The sequence below is a fragment of the Carassius carassius genome, chromosome 38, assembly GCF_963082965.1.
Source record: "Carassius carassius chromosome 38, fCarCar2.1, whole genome shotgun sequence".
In the NCBI taxonomy this organism is placed as follows: Eukaryota; Metazoa; Chordata; class Actinopteri; order Cypriniformes; family Cyprinidae; genus Carassius; species Carassius carassius.
In genome coordinates this window covers 22097770-22112472 of record NC_081792.1, presented here as the reverse complement: position 1 = coordinate 22112472, position 14703 = coordinate 22097770, and the positions used below count along the sequence as shown (strand labels likewise).

At 35.7% G+C, this 14703-nt stretch overlaps 2 protein-coding genes across 8 annotated transcripts in view; both read left to right on the top strand.

The window, feature by feature from the left end:
* LOC132119570 (mitogen-activated protein kinase kinase kinase kinase 3-like) overlaps positions 1-9115 on the top strand; it is a 74674-nt gene extending 65559 nt beyond the window's left edge. For 2 of the 5 annotated variants that reach the window (XM_059529640.1, XM_059529641.1), the window contains 16 exons: positions 280-318; positions 1130-1207; positions 2096-2147; positions 2877-3042; positions 3522-3619; positions 4171-4212; positions 4409-4493; positions 4629-4708; positions 4919-4979; positions 5238-5355; positions 5452-5510; positions 5855-5958; positions 6362-6530; positions 6857-6925; positions 7057-7149; positions 7282-7433. In XM_059529640.1, the coding sequence (XP_059385623.1) occupies positions 280-318; positions 1130-1207; positions 2096-2147; positions 2877-3042; positions 3522-3619; positions 4171-4212; positions 4409-4493; positions 4629-4708; positions 4919-4979; positions 5238-5355; positions 5452-5510; positions 5855-5958; positions 6362-6530; positions 6857-6925; positions 7057-7149; positions 7282-7376 (1408 nt within the window). In that variant the 3' untranslated portion in view covers positions 7377-7433. Of the gene's footprint in view, positions 1-279; positions 319-1129; positions 1208-2095; positions 2148-2876; positions 3172-3521; positions 3620-4170; positions 4213-4408; positions 4494-4628; positions 4709-4918; positions 4980-5237; positions 5356-5451; positions 5511-5854; positions 5959-6361; positions 6531-6856; positions 6926-7056; positions 7150-7281; positions 7434-7659; positions 7716-7855 lie in introns of those variants that run through there. The other 3 variants (XM_059529643.1, XM_059529642.1, XM_059529644.1) reach the window with 2 other exon arrangements.
* A 2334-nt stretch (positions 9116-11449) lies between these two features.
* tmem169a (transmembrane protein 169a) lies at positions 11450-14346 on the top strand. 3 transcript variants are annotated; one of them, XM_059528822.1, is made up of 3 exons: positions 11450-11752; positions 12021-12280; positions 13368-14346. In XM_059528822.1, the coding sequence occupies exons 2-3, from the start codon at positions 12043-12045 to the stop codon at positions 14000-14002; spliced, it is 873 nt and encodes a 290-aa protein (XP_059384805.1). In that variant the 5' UTR covers positions 11450-11752; positions 12021-12042; the 3' UTR covers positions 14003-14346. The 3 variants fall into 3 exon arrangements, with proteins under 3 accessions (XP_059384805.1, XP_059384804.1, XP_059384803.1); XM_059528821.1 differs by having other exon boundaries at positions 11451-11752; positions 11954-12280; XM_059528820.1 differs by having other exon boundaries at positions 11451-12280.
* The last annotated feature ends 357 nt before the right edge of the window (positions 14347-14703 follow it).

The window sequence follows — 14703 nt, the reverse complement described above, 5'->3', positions numbered from 1 at the left end:
AATATTCAATCATTTAGGTGCAGTGTATATAAACAACTTTGGAACAGAGGTTCCAGACAGTTGGAAGCAGACATTCTCTTAAAATTGAACTGCTAAACATTGGACTGTTTCCCAGTGTCACCGTAGACAAATTAGCTGTAAATGCTTGTTTATTTAGCCTCAAATCAATGAACGCTAGTGGATCCCTAGATGTGTTCTAAAACTGTTCATCATGTGTTTTCACTTGTGCTTTGCCGTGAAAGACTCACCTGTTATGTACCATCTCTCTTTTTTTTACAGGAGCCTCTTAAAATCTGTTGAAGAGGAGCTGCACCAAAGGTATGATGCCGTTGCTTTGTGTACTTCACTCCTCTGCTCTTTCATAGCTTTTTTTTCCTTTGGCTTCCTCTCTCTCTATCTTTCTATCTTTTTGCTGCTCTGTTGAACTCTACCCGTACATCTTTCTCTCTCTCTCTCTCTCTTTGCATAGATGGTTTTTCATCTGATCAATATTTGATGTGACCTAACCTTGCCCTTATGTGCTTGTCCAAGTGGAACCAAAGACTGATTTGCTTGGCAGTGCTGTGTTGGAGATCTGTGTTATTTTTTGCCACAGTATTAGTTTTCCTTTCCTCGGGGGGAAATTAACCAGTTAGTCCCTCTAAATTAAATTTCCTCCAAATGCATGTCTAGATTGGTTTTTGGGATAGTTCGGTTATTAATTCAAACATTAAAATTTAGTTTTGAGTGGCCACCTTTAAAGGTAATGTCACTGAATCATCCTAAATCGCTGGATTATACATTATGTAGTTATGTAAGTGTACCTAAATGTTCACTTTGAAATCATGATGTATATAGGCTCATTCATACAGGACATGTTCTTGTGATTATAAACAACTAGCAAAGTGAAATGGAACATCTTGAAACAAATTTCACGGCATCGTACATGATGCTCATCATAGCATTAGACACCCAAAGAGTCTAGTTAGTGCATATTAACATAGAATAACAGTGAAAAACTACTCTGAATGCCCTGTGTGAACGGCCCGTTAACATTTTATCTTACCTTTGGGAAGTCGAGCAAAGTGTTGCTGCTTCAAATTGATAATCTTCATTGAATGAGCACCGCAACCTTTTCAATCCTCATTAGGGGGCATGATGCTCATTTGGAGGATGATGATGATGAGGGTGACGATGAAGGTGATGATCATGATGATGAATTGCAACAGTAAGTTCCTCTGATTCTATAGCCGATCTCTTCCTGCTGCTCTAGAGGTTAAAACGCCTAAAGATCATGATGCACTGGCAACATTTTGGTATGAATTCAAGTACATTTTAATATTTTTTTCATCGTCCTTTATGACACACATTAATTTTTTTCCTTTTTGACTTCTCTTTTGTTTCAAATACTGTTTTCAATGTCATCTGAAAATGTTTCCAGTATATCATGGCCTTTTAGTTCTATGGGAATCATTCTTTCATCCGTTTTCTTTTTGCTAGACACATCATCTCTTTTCTCCTTTATTTAGCAGTGCAATGTCTAGCAGGCGTTTTAGAATGTTGCGGTTCCTCCAAGTGCCACTTTGGCCATTTTTCCAGGTTCAAATGCAAGTTCAGATCCATGAAACTTAGCCCTCTCTTAGTGATGCTGACAAGCTTTCTTCTACATTTAAAGGAGTAGATCACTCAGAAATAAAAATGTTGTCATTATTTTTACATCCTCATGTTCCAAACTGAATGCTGCTGTAAATGGCTCCCAAAAAACACAATGTAAGAAGTCAACATGACATTTCATCTTTTTCATTGTTTTCCATTCTTCAAAAATAGTCCTTGAGTTTTCCACAGAAAACAATAACAGCATACAGGTTTGAAATAACGTGAGGCTGAATAAATAATAAAAGCATTTTTATTATAGGGTGAATTATTCCTGGTGCATTTGATTGCATGTTTGTTTGTTGTCTGTTTCCTGTGCTATATTGTACCCTGTTGGTCCAGTGTCAGATGAAACTAATCAAAGAGGTCTATTCACATCCTGTTAATGCTCTCAAAATATATTTGTTAGTTGTAGCATGAATAGCATTGTGACTCATCTAATTGAATTTCTGATTGGTTTTAGCACTAAAAGCTCCACTATGAGGCCCAAGTTCCCCCCACCACTTCCTCCCAAGGTAAGTATCAAAAAAAGTTATATTGAATAAAAATGTTTTTTTAATAAACCGTTTTAGTGTTAAAAAAAAGTCACACTCCCTTTCAAAGGTCTGGAGTCAGTGAGATTTTGTATTATTCTTATTCTGCATGGATGCATTGAATTGATCAAAAGTAACAGTAAAGACTTTTACTGGAAATCGTTTATTTAAAATAAGCTTTTGAACAGGTTTTTTTTTTTTAAAGAATTTTGAAAAAAATGTTAAGCACAAATGTTTTCAACTGATAATAATAAATGTTTCTTGAGTAGCAAATCAGCATATTAGAAGGATTTCATGTGACACTAAAGACTGGAGTAATAGCTGCTGAAATTTCAGCTTTGCATCACAGGAATAAATTACATTTTAAACTATATTCATATAGAAAATGGTTATTTTAAATTGTGATAGTTTTTCAGCATTTATTACTGTTTTTACTGTAATCGTTTTAATCAAATAAATGCAGCTTTGGTGAGCATAACAGACTTCTTTCAACAACATTTTAAAAAATCTTGCCAACTCTAAACTTTGAATGGTAGTGTGTCTTTGTGGTATTTTGAACAAAGTCTTTCTTTTGGCTTGAAACAAGCTGATCGGAAATCAGTGTAGAGCTTCTACAGTGTTTTTTTTTTTACATCCACTTTTTTTAGTTGTTACTGTAGTAATCTGACAGAAGTCGGTAGCGTGCTGCTAATTTTGTTCTGCTGTTTCCAGCCGAAGCCCAGTCCCGGACCACTTCAAAGCCTCTCTGGCGATCATGACGGTAACCAGGGCACTATAAAGCGCTGTCCGGGTCCTGAAAGCCCGACTCGATCATCCACCAATGTGCCCCCTCGACCTCCACCTCCTCGACTGTCTGCAAACAAGCTCAGCAGTTTAGGTAACGAGACCAGTCAGGAAGAACATGGCGCTTGGGAAGCACAGGGGGATGCTGGGATATGTAGTCAGTTCGACGAGAGGCTGGCGGTCTCATTTGATGAAGAGGAAGATCATGATGAGGAAGGAGACAGTAAGACAGGCCCTCCCTTTTAAACTTAGTTAAGCCCCATTCACTAAACCTGTCTCCAAACCATCCCATTGTTAGTTTCTTTAGTCAGACTGTAGTGAGATGTCATTCTTTCCTCTTGCCCTTTATAAAGAGAAACAGCGTCATTGGTGTTGGCATGTGAAAATGTCACACACCCACTGGAATACATCCTGAGTCACCCACTCCACCCTTGTATTCTTTTCCTTGTCAAATGATTGTTCTCCTGTCAGTCATTTTTAGATTTTCATTACACAGATTTTCATTAATTTAATCAAGTGTTTAATATTGATGAAAAAATTAAAAATGTATGCTATATCTTTTCTTACCCACAGATAATGGGACTAGCCCATCTGAACACTCACCCTCAACAGAGAGACAGTCCACAATGCCCCCTGCTGTTCCTATACCAAAGGACAAGAAAGACTTTCCAGTATGGCTTCACTTTAGTGAATTCCAATATTGATTCTTGTAACACTTATGATTCCTGGATGAAGAACATGTTTGCTGAGTGCAGCAGAGTTTTTTATATATATATATAATAATTTCATATTTGAATACTGTTAGATCCCAGTGGTCTCAAATCACTGTTCATCATTTAATGCACAATCTCTGAAAAAATGTAGTTCTTCTTCTTCTTATTGTGTATCACACACACACATATATATATATTTAAATAACTTTCATTGTATAAATGTTATTATTTAATAAATTATTATTAATAATATATTCTTGTTATTGTTTAATAATTTATATAAAATATGTTAAAGATTTATAACATTATAATATTATTGATTACATGACAACAATAATATAAACAATTAAATTAAATTTTTTTAATGCAATATAATAATAGGTAGGAATAATAACAATATTATTACATATAATTACATTGCATAATTAATATGTGAAAAAAAATATTAAAAAGTGAAACATGTCGTTTGCATGTCGTATTTTGTTTCAAGTTTTTTGTTTTTTCAACAGAAACCCATCAGCAATGGTCTCCCTCCAACTCCAGAGGTTCATGTAAGTGGCCATCATAGGTTTATTCAGCCATGCAGCAACTGTATTGGGACTTAATTACTTGCCATGTGTTTTTATTTAAATTAATGTATGTTGCCTGTTTGATAGTGTTGTTTGTTTTCTTAAATATAAACCCTTTGAACAGTGGTTAATTTTTGCTGCATCTGCATTATCCGTTGTGTTGTATTTCCATGTCCAGATGGGAGCATGTTTCTCTAAAGTCTTCAACGGCTGCCCGTTAAAGATACACTGCGCTACCTCATGGATCAACCCAGACACACGAGGTGAGCTTGTCATGAAAATCTGGCTAATCTGAAATACTAATGTGTCCATTATTGTATCTATTGATGTTCTCTAATGAAGCATGTGCTGATACCACCTCTGAGTGTGTTTTGTTCTTCCATGTTCATACATTTCAGACCAGTATCTGATATTTGGAGCAGAGGAAGGTATTTACACATTAAACCTTAATGAGCTGCACGAGACGTCCATGGAACAGGTGTGATGTTACTTTTCACACATTTTCAAACAAATGGTTTTCCTACGTAATTAAGTTAAAGCATTCATTTAAAAATGAAAAAAAGAAACGTGTTGGGAAAGCAACAATTTTGTGTGATGTATTTGTATATCCTTATATTGTCTAAGTGTACCATGCTTCTTCAGTCAGTCTTTTTGTCTTGTACAAAAGCTATTTTTGTGTCATTCTCAGCTTTTCCCCAGGAGATGTACTTGGCTTTATGTCATGAGCAACAGCCTGCTATCAATATCTGGTAAGCCATGCTTTAAAAAAATCTGGTTTAGCTGTTCAGATTACAAATTAGTCAGAGTGAGTTTCTATTTTTAACAATTGCTACAATTTCAGAATTATATTTTTATTTTTGAGTCACACTTTACAATACAGAGTAGAACTGCTTGTACTGTGAAGATACTAGAATTATTAACTGTAGTAACATCATGTCATATATGTGAAGTGTTACCTGACATAGTCTTGTATCCCTATTTTAAATAATGAAATTGTGTTTTGGCAGGAAAAGCATGTCATCTGTACTCTCACAGTCTGGTGGGCCTATTTGAACATGCTCGACAAATGCAGAAACTCCCTGTTGCCATACCAACACATAAATTGCCTGACAAAATGATCCCCAGGTGAATGTTCAGATCTCTGTGTAATGTGTAAACTTAAGGGCATTACCAGTAGTCAAAATAAAAATACAATATTTTACATTTTTATTCGAATTTCAGGAAATTCACAGTGTCCACTAAGATCCCTGAAACAAAAGGGTGTCAAAAGTGCTGTGTAGGTGAGCAGATCCCGTCATTTACTTTATATATTTCTGAATTCAGCAATATATAGCTATAGGTACAACTTTGGATGATGTCATGACTAGGCTATACTTTGGCGGTAGTTTTGGAAATGTTTCCTAACATTATAAATGTTTTTACTGTTTGATCACTTCTGATCAATTCAGTATGTCTTTGTTGGATCAAAATATTATTTTTTAAATCTTATACCAAACTTTTGAATCACGGTTTCCACAAAAATATGAAGCAACATAATTCAGAAGACTTCGATGTCAACAAACTGACTTTCTTCCAGGTATTACATTTGTCTTTTGTTTCCATGTGTTGCCTTGTTTATTCTCAGTGAGGAATCCGTATACGGGTCACAAGTACCTGTGTGGTGCCTTTCAGTCCAGCATTGTCCTTTTTGAATGGGTGGAGTCCATGCAGAGGTTCATGTTAGTCAAGGTAAGTTCCCATCACTAAAACATTGCTGTGTCTTATTTTGAAGGCTGTGTCCTCTGGAGGTCGCATTTGTTGGCCGCATGCATCATTGAGGCTGCTTCATTTCAGAAATGTAATCATTACATTGCGAAGCGTGTAAGAGATTATAGTCATTTAAACCTCCCAAGGAATTACAGTCAATTTTCATAATGGTTACTTTTTTAAATGAGACCTCATCAATGAAATATGAGGCTGCACCTTGGAATCAGCATGTAGCACGTTATTAGGCAACATTATTAGCTATTCATGCTTCCGTTAAGCTTGTAAAATTGCTGATCTTCTACTTAAGACTTGTAATTTAAATTGCTTTACTTGGCATTTTCACATGCACACTGTTCCACATTAAGCACCGACTCATTCCCTGCAGAGCATAGACTTCCCGCTGCCATGTCCGCTGGAGGTGTTTGAGATGCTGGTGGTTCCAGAGCATCTATATCCTCTCATCTGCATAGCTGTGAGCAAAGGGACAGAGCTCAACCAAGTGGTGCGGTTCGAGACCCTCAACCCCAGCTCTACCTCCAATTGGTTTGATTCTGGTGGGTACTTTAAAATTAGTATTTAGTATTTTAAAATTACTATTAAGATAAGTCTTTACATGTATGAATCATTTAATTGCTTAACATTTATTAATAAATATTAATTTACATGCTACAAAAAATTGCCTCTTTATGCAATTATTTAGTATATATATATATATATATATATATATATATATATATATATATATATATATATATATATATATATATATATATATATATATATATAAATATATAAATTTAATTAGCTTTTCATTCCAGTTCGACTCTTGTAGGATTTTAGAAATGCTAAATTCTAGTAATTGTTGATGTTGTCGTTTCAGATACCCCACAGAGCTGTGTGATCCATGTGACCCAGCTGGAGAGAGATACAATTTTAGTCTGCTTAGATCGTAAGTAGAGAAAATGCCATTAATAGATTAATAACAGATGCATATATATATATATATATATATATATATATATATATATATATATATATATAAACATTTAGTGATTAATTGCCTCTCTTCTTCCTCTCTAGGGTGCATTAAGATTGTAAATTTGCAAGGTCGGTTGAAGTCCAGTCGAAAACTCTCAGCTGAACTGACTTTTAACTTCCAGATTGAATCAATAGGTATGAGACCTTAGTACATTACCAGTGACCTCAAGTAAATATATAATATTTTCTAAACAAACTGAATTTATATATATGTAAATCTGTGTTATAATAACTCCCTCGCTCTATGCATCCCTCTATTCCTCATAGTTTGCCTTCAAGACAGTGTGTTGGCCTTCTGGAGGCATGGCATGCAAGGACGCAGCTTCAAATCCAATGAGGCAAGTCCTGCTGTTTATATGTGAGAGATGATGTACAGACAGCCTGTCAATAATATCACAAAGTGGTTGGGACCATGTTGTGAAGCAGACAAAAACACGCCAAGGATATTGCAATATATATAAATTATGTATTATATTACAAATATAAATATGTATAAAATTATATGTATAACAACTATATTATATATAATATAGTATTTCAGAGAGCGGTGTTGGAAAAAAAAAAGGATTTCCTATATATACATAAATTAAATGACGTATATATATTTGTGCATTACTATTATTCTGTCCACTTTTTATATTCCAGATTACACAGGAGATTTCTGACAACTCAAGGATATTTAGGCTGCTGGGTTCAGACAGGTGAGAAAAAGCAATCCAATTATTAAGTCATTTAGTAATTAATATCATTCCCTTTATTACTGGTGTGCCAAACGCTGGTCATATGTTTGCAGAAAGGGCATCAGGTCATCTGTATTTGTTTTTTATTTCATTCTTTATAGAGTGGTGGTTTTGGAGAGCCGACCAACAGACAATCCCACAGCACACAGCAATCTCTACATCCTCGCTGGCCACGAAAACAGCTACTGACTGCAATGAATTATGGGATAAAAACACTACATGCCAGTATGCAATGTTACAAGAGCCTTTGGTTTCATGTGGCCCGATGACAACTGGCCACGTCTCAGAAGAACCACAGATATACTGTTGTTGAACCACCGAAAGCACAGCGGAAGACTTGAATGGACAAAGATATTTAGATCTCAGAGAAAAACTACAGTATGCACTTTCACACTAACCTGTTTTAGAGGCTTCGCTTTGGTTTGACTTGTAGCAGTTTTAATTTATTTACATGAAACACACACACACAAACAGGTTTTTTTTTTCTTTTTTTGGCCACTACTCACACTTGACCCTAACCACACAAGTGCTTGAAGACAGGTATTTAATACATGTAAATACAGACGTAGTATTGTTAAGTACTCTTTGTATTGGTTGTGTAGATATCAGCACATTTATGTTGTACAGGTTTTTTGGCAGCGTTGGCTATCATAAAGGACTGTGAGATGCTGGGTACTACTTAAAATTACATCTAGGGCAGATAATTTTGTGTTAAATTCAATAGTTTAGGAATCACAATGCTGAAGTGCCCCTCTTTCCAAGACTTGCCTTCTGAACTGTTGTTTTTATTAGTTTGTTTTTATTCTACTTTATTATATAAAGCCAAATTGTGTTTTTATTGAGCAACTTTTAATTCAATGGCCCTTGTAATTGTTTTTAACTAATTGTGGTATGCACTCACTTCAAATTTGCACAGTTATAAAATGTTGATGTGTATGTAAGTGTATGTTTAAAACCATGCAGATAATAACATATATAGATATATAGACACATATTTTTTGTAAATGTGTATACATGTATAATCTTAGTAAGCAATAAATAATTTTACATCATTTTAAATAAATCAGACTGCAAGACTGAGTTCACAAACTTGTGTGGATGACATCACTGTCTGCATCCAGCTGTGTTTGTCTGTAATTTGAGGGCTGTACACACTATTTGGAAGATTACGTTGGAATTTGTGAATTGATTTAAGCAACATGGACTTGCATTGAATCTCTCTCAGAACTGTTGTTGAAAGAAAAGCAAATTCCACCATAAGAAAAGAAGAACATATTCCGTGAGCGAAAAGTTAATACGATCATGGAATTTATTCAGTGTCAGTGTACATACTGTAAAATAAAATCACATGGTTTTCCATACTGCGATGTCTTTCGTGTTTTTTATAATAACTGTATTGTGCTATCTTAGCAAAACAGTTAAATGTTTTGCTATCTACCCTTCTTACATCCATGATTTTATACACATTGATTATTTATTTAGATGTACGAAATGTTTTATTAATAATAAAACGCAAATATATATAATTAAAAGTCCTGGCAACAGGAAGCTGGATCAACACCGGAAAAAGACTTTTAATTTTAAAACATTTTTGCACAGATTTTGCTTCGTCACAGACATGGCTACGTCTAGTGTATTTAATTCTGAGAGAAACAATAATATCCACATGCTCAGGTGAAAGTTAATTCCTCAGTCTGATAACAATAAGAACGCGCTTTGATCAGAAGTAATTACAGTAATTACAAACTTCGCGAGGCAGATAACCACAATCTGTGATCAAATACTATCAACTTGTAAACACGCTCCACGGCGCCACCCAGTGGATTGTGGATTTAGTACTAACTGCTTAGGATTTATCATGGGTTCTGCATTCACGGCCAGCAAATTAACACATAGTAAAATTCGAAGAGTGTTTAATAATAATTACAGACCGAATGTTCGACTATTCGTGCACACCCCTAGATAAGGTATACATCGCAATGTGAAATGCGAGACATACAGTTAAGCTGCTATTTGTTTTGATTGTGTATGTAAATTGTAATTCTCGTTTCTGGCCATTAATGAATTGACATGTCTGCATAACAAATTCAAAGGCTTTTTATTCGTTGCATACAATGCATAGATGAAAGATCTTGGTGGTGTAATTGTAAACATAATTGTGGACATGTGGCCCTGGAATGGCTTGAGTTGTACATTATAACAATATAATAAACAATGTGTATCACTTTCCATTTTTTGACTGATAAAATCCACTCACAACAATAACGTTTTATTTTATTTTATATGTCAGCCACACAGGAGCTGCCAGAGCAGCGGTAGACAGCCTGACCAAGAGCCTGGCTATTGAGTGGATTGATAGTGGGGTACAGATCAACTCTGTGGCTCCAGTCAGTGACAGTTTGGAAACAATTTAAAAGCATGTAGGCCTACTGTGTTTGGATAGTGCTTCACATTCAGGGAGATGTTGAAACAAGGGGTTGAATTCCATGTTTGATTTTTATTTCTCATTTGCATGTTCCTTTGGATAAATCCACAAAGTGAAAATGTAAATTTACATACATTTAATTAAATACATAAATTGAATGTAGAAAACCAGCCTCTCCTGAAAATGTAAAAAGTAAGTTTTTACTTAATAGCATGTGTTTATTCTCTGTGATGTAATTCTAAATCAACTATAATGTAAACTTCCAAATGGTCTTATACCACATAAATGTTTGTTTTGTGTTTTTTTAATGTAGGGAACTATCATCCAAAACTGCAATGGAAATCTACAAAGATGTTGGCCCATCAATGTTAAAGATGATAAGATAACTTATGATGTTGAGGTTTTAAAATTATATACAATATTTATAGCTATTTATATACACTACCGATCTAAGGTTTGGAATAGTTAAGATCTTTAATTGTTTTTGAGTCTTTTATGTGAAATTTCAAAACTGGTGTTTAAATAAGCTGAGATTTAAATATTTACTTTAATTGGGTCAGGTATCTACAGCTGTATGTTCCTTGCTGTCTCCGGCTGCCAGCTGCAGTACATTACTAGAGCAACCCTGAAACATGATGCAAGACAGAGCCTCTACCACTCGGTGTGGGAAATACCAGGTACCCATTTCCTGGCCAGATGATGGCATAATACATGCTGTTATTTCGAAATCAAGAACGGATGTTGACTCTTACTATTTGAGTATGCAAACGCTTTCTGTTTCACTTTCTCTCCAATCAGATCACACTACCTGGCCTCCAGCCCCAGAGGGAGAAAATACAAATATGTTTAGAGAAATCATGGCCATAACCAAATCCAAGCTGTTAATCATAACAAAACATGTCTAGACCGTCAAACAGCTGCTCTTCCTCACAGTGTGGGTGGACCACAAATGTTTTTGTTTTGTCTTGTTTTTTGCTAGGAATTAAAATACATCTCGACTGTGGCTGTGGCCTTTAAATGATGCTCACTGAATTGTATCATTCTTATAGTAAAATGGAACTCTAATAGTTCTTTCAGAACTGTTCAATCAATGTAAATATATGTAATACTATGATATTGTGACTGTTTGTAATTGTAAAATTTCTATTATATACAGTGGGTACGGAAAGTATTGTACTGTACTCATTAATGTACAAACAGCACCTCATATTGACAGAAAAACACAGAATTGTTGACATTTTTGCAGATTTATTAAAAAAGAAAAACTGAAATATCACATGGTCCTAAGTATTCAGGTAATTGGCAGTGGGGAATAAATGATTAATCAGATTTTCTGGCATCCGGAGCTGGGTTGCTAGGCAGAGCTCTGCATTAAGCGAGCACGCGCACGCCGCTGATTGGCCAAACATTGGCATTAGCGGTGCGGGGGGGGGGGGGGGGGGGTGCGCTGTCCTCTGCGTGGCACTCTCGTAAAGAATAAACACCGCGCTAAAATGTTACACATGGTGAAGACTTGCAGACGATAAACTGAATAAGCAAACGACCTCTACTTTTGTCTGGGAGTTTATTCGAGGTAAGAACTGTATATTCTCATATCAGTAAATCAGATACTACGCGTGGGGCGTGGCTTGAGATAAACAGTGCCAGCTCCTAAAATGCGATGTATTGCAATGCAGCTCAAAACAAACTAACATGTATAGCAGGCGGTTGTGATTTCTCTCTCTCTCTCTCTCTCTCTCTCTCTCTCTCTCTCTCTCTCTCTCTCTCATTCTAGAAGGAAACCTCTTAAAGGGTGATTGACACACCAAGCAGGTGTGTCCAGCTGCATACTGACATCATAGGAGTCTCTCTGGCTTCACAGTCATGAGTGAAGGGGCATCTGGAGACATCACTGGTCTGGAGCTGGAGGGAGCGACTGGGACAGAGGAGACCCCAGTGAACACGATCCAGAGGTCAGCAGAGGAGGAGGGAACCACCACTCGGAGGAAAAAGAAGAAGAAAAAGAAAGAGATCATCTACCGCTCTGACCTGAAGATGGAGGATGCTGGGGAGGGAACCTCAGCAGATGTGGACGGAAGCTTTAGTCCTGGACTTTACGAAGGTGAAAATATATTTTGGAGTGAACTGTAGAGTGATGTTTGTTTAAGTGCAGTGAAATCCATCGTTTGTTTACTGTAATGGGTTAAAACATGACGGCACTATCACGTGTGCTTTCTAATCAGAATACACCATGAGTAATAATCCTTATATTAAATATAACGTGATTTTATCTTTTATGTTTTATCCTTGCTGATCATTTTATGTCGGTTATCTAGGTATTGTGTGTGTGTTTTTTTACAGTCTTCTGTTTAAAATTTTTATAAGAAAAATCTTGAAATATCAGGGAAGTATATATTTGTAATTACCAGTCCTATAAAAGATGGGTCTTGCGAGTTCATTCATCATTCATTCATTCATTCATTCATTCATTCATTCATTTTTTTAAGAAAGTAACACTTTTATCATTCAAGGGTTTATTAAATTGACCTGAAATTACATTAAAGAAATTTAAAATGTTACAAAAGATTTCTATTTTAAATAATGTTGTTTGTTTAAACTTTCTATTCATCAATGGCAAAAAAAAGTATAAAAGTTCCTACACAAATATTTATCAGCACCAAATCAACATATTAGAATGATTTCTAAAGAATCAAGAAAATTCAGCTTTGACCTCAAATGAATAAATAACATTTCTAAAGTGTATTAAAATATTTTTTAAAAGTTATTTTAAATTGTAATAATATTTCACCATATTACTCTTTTTTTTAATTGTATTTTCGATCAAATAAATGCAGCATTTGTTGAGCTATAGACTTAAAAAATAATCCCCTAACCCTAACCTTAATCCCAAACGGTCAAAAATCTTTAAACAGTTAATATTTGCAATTTTTGGTACATAATTTTAAATACATTTTATTTAATAATTATAAATGTAATATACATTTATATTATATCGAGTACTAGTGGTGAAATAAGTGTTCATTTTTTCTAATTAGTTATTTATTCAAGGCAAGAGTTTTGTGTCTGCTGGCATGGACTGTATACATTCCAATGTTTATTGTATTTCCTCTTTCTCTCTTGCATGACATTATTTACAGTAATGTGTTATTAATGCAATATCCTCTTTAAAATGTATCTTTCATTCACAGATGAAGAGGGTATCCCTCCTGACAGCCGTTACGTGACCCTGGCTGGCACCATCACACGGGGAAAGCGGAAAGGCCAAATGGTAGACATCTATATGACGCTTACAGATAAAGAGTTGAGAGACATTGCACGCTCCAAAGAGCGTCTAGATGCAGAATGTGATGGGGCTGCAGAAGCCAAGCAAAAACCCTGTGCACTGGGGGTCAGCCAGGGCCCTCATGTTCTCCTCTGGAGCCTTTCCTGCTCTCCATTCATCTTCTTTCTCTCCTTCATCACATTGTTTTACTATGGAACGCTCACCTGGTACAACGTCTTCCTGGTTTACAATGAGGAACGCAGCTTTTTGCACAAAATCACGGTGTGTCCCTTGCTCATTCTGTTATACCCAGTGCTGATCATGACGTTATGTGTTTGTATGGGGGTGTATGCCACCTTGACCCAGCTCTCCTGGGTTTTCGGAGAATGGTGGCTGGCGGTGAGGGACCTGGAGAAGGGCTTCTGTGGGTGGATGTGTGGGAAGCTGGGGTTGGAGGACTGCGCCCCATACAATGTGGTTGAGCTGCTGGACTCTGACACTCTGTCCGGGACCCCCCAGGATAAGAGGATGCAAGATGCTGAGAACACTTCTACTTTGTGAACTTGAAAAGAAGGAATCATTTTCGACAGCATTTAACTTGTTTTCAAACCCGAGCAATCATATTCATTTTGTGATAATTCACAAAAAAAAAAAACCTCACCCCTAATGTAGTTCCAAACCTTTTGTGTGGAACACAAAATAAGAAATTTTGAACACTGTTGATAACCAAACCACAGTTTTATAGATGTGTACATGCTGATAGAGAATTATCAATTAATTAGTTAGAAACATACTGTGTTTTGGCTGTTTATTGTAAAATATCACAAAAACAATGAAATATAGGGCCAAGTTAATCTAAGAATTCAGAACATTATCTTTCCATATCCAATAAAAAAAGAAAATAATGGAGGTTAAGCATTAGCTTAAAGGGTTAGTTTTCCCAAAAATGAAAATTAGCTCTGTTTTACTCACCCTCAAAGCATCCTAGTTGTATGTGACTTTCTTCTTTCAGACGAATCCAATCAGAGTTAAATTAAATATTGTCTTGGGCCTTCCAAGCCTTTCAATGGGGGTGAGATGATGTTGGTTATCAACAATCCAAAATCCTCAAATCTAGCTCACGAGATCCACTTTCCTGCAGTGTTTAGCTCCAACCCTAATCCAACAAACTCCATCTGTGATTTTCTAATGATCCTGAAGACATTGGTTAGCAAATTCAGGTGTGATTGATTAGGGTTAGAGCTAAACTCTGCAGGAAAGTG

Bases quoted from the DNA above. Each gene is read 5' to 3' on its own strand.
- tmem169a (XM_059528822.1), top strand. From the start codon at position 12,043: ATGAGTGAAGGGGCATCTGGAGACATCACTGGTCTGGAGCTGGAGGGA. The intron at 12,281-13,367 runs GTGAAAATATAT...TTTCATTCACAG, and splicing joins TAGTCCTGGACTTTACGAAG to ATGAAGAGGGTATCCCTCCT.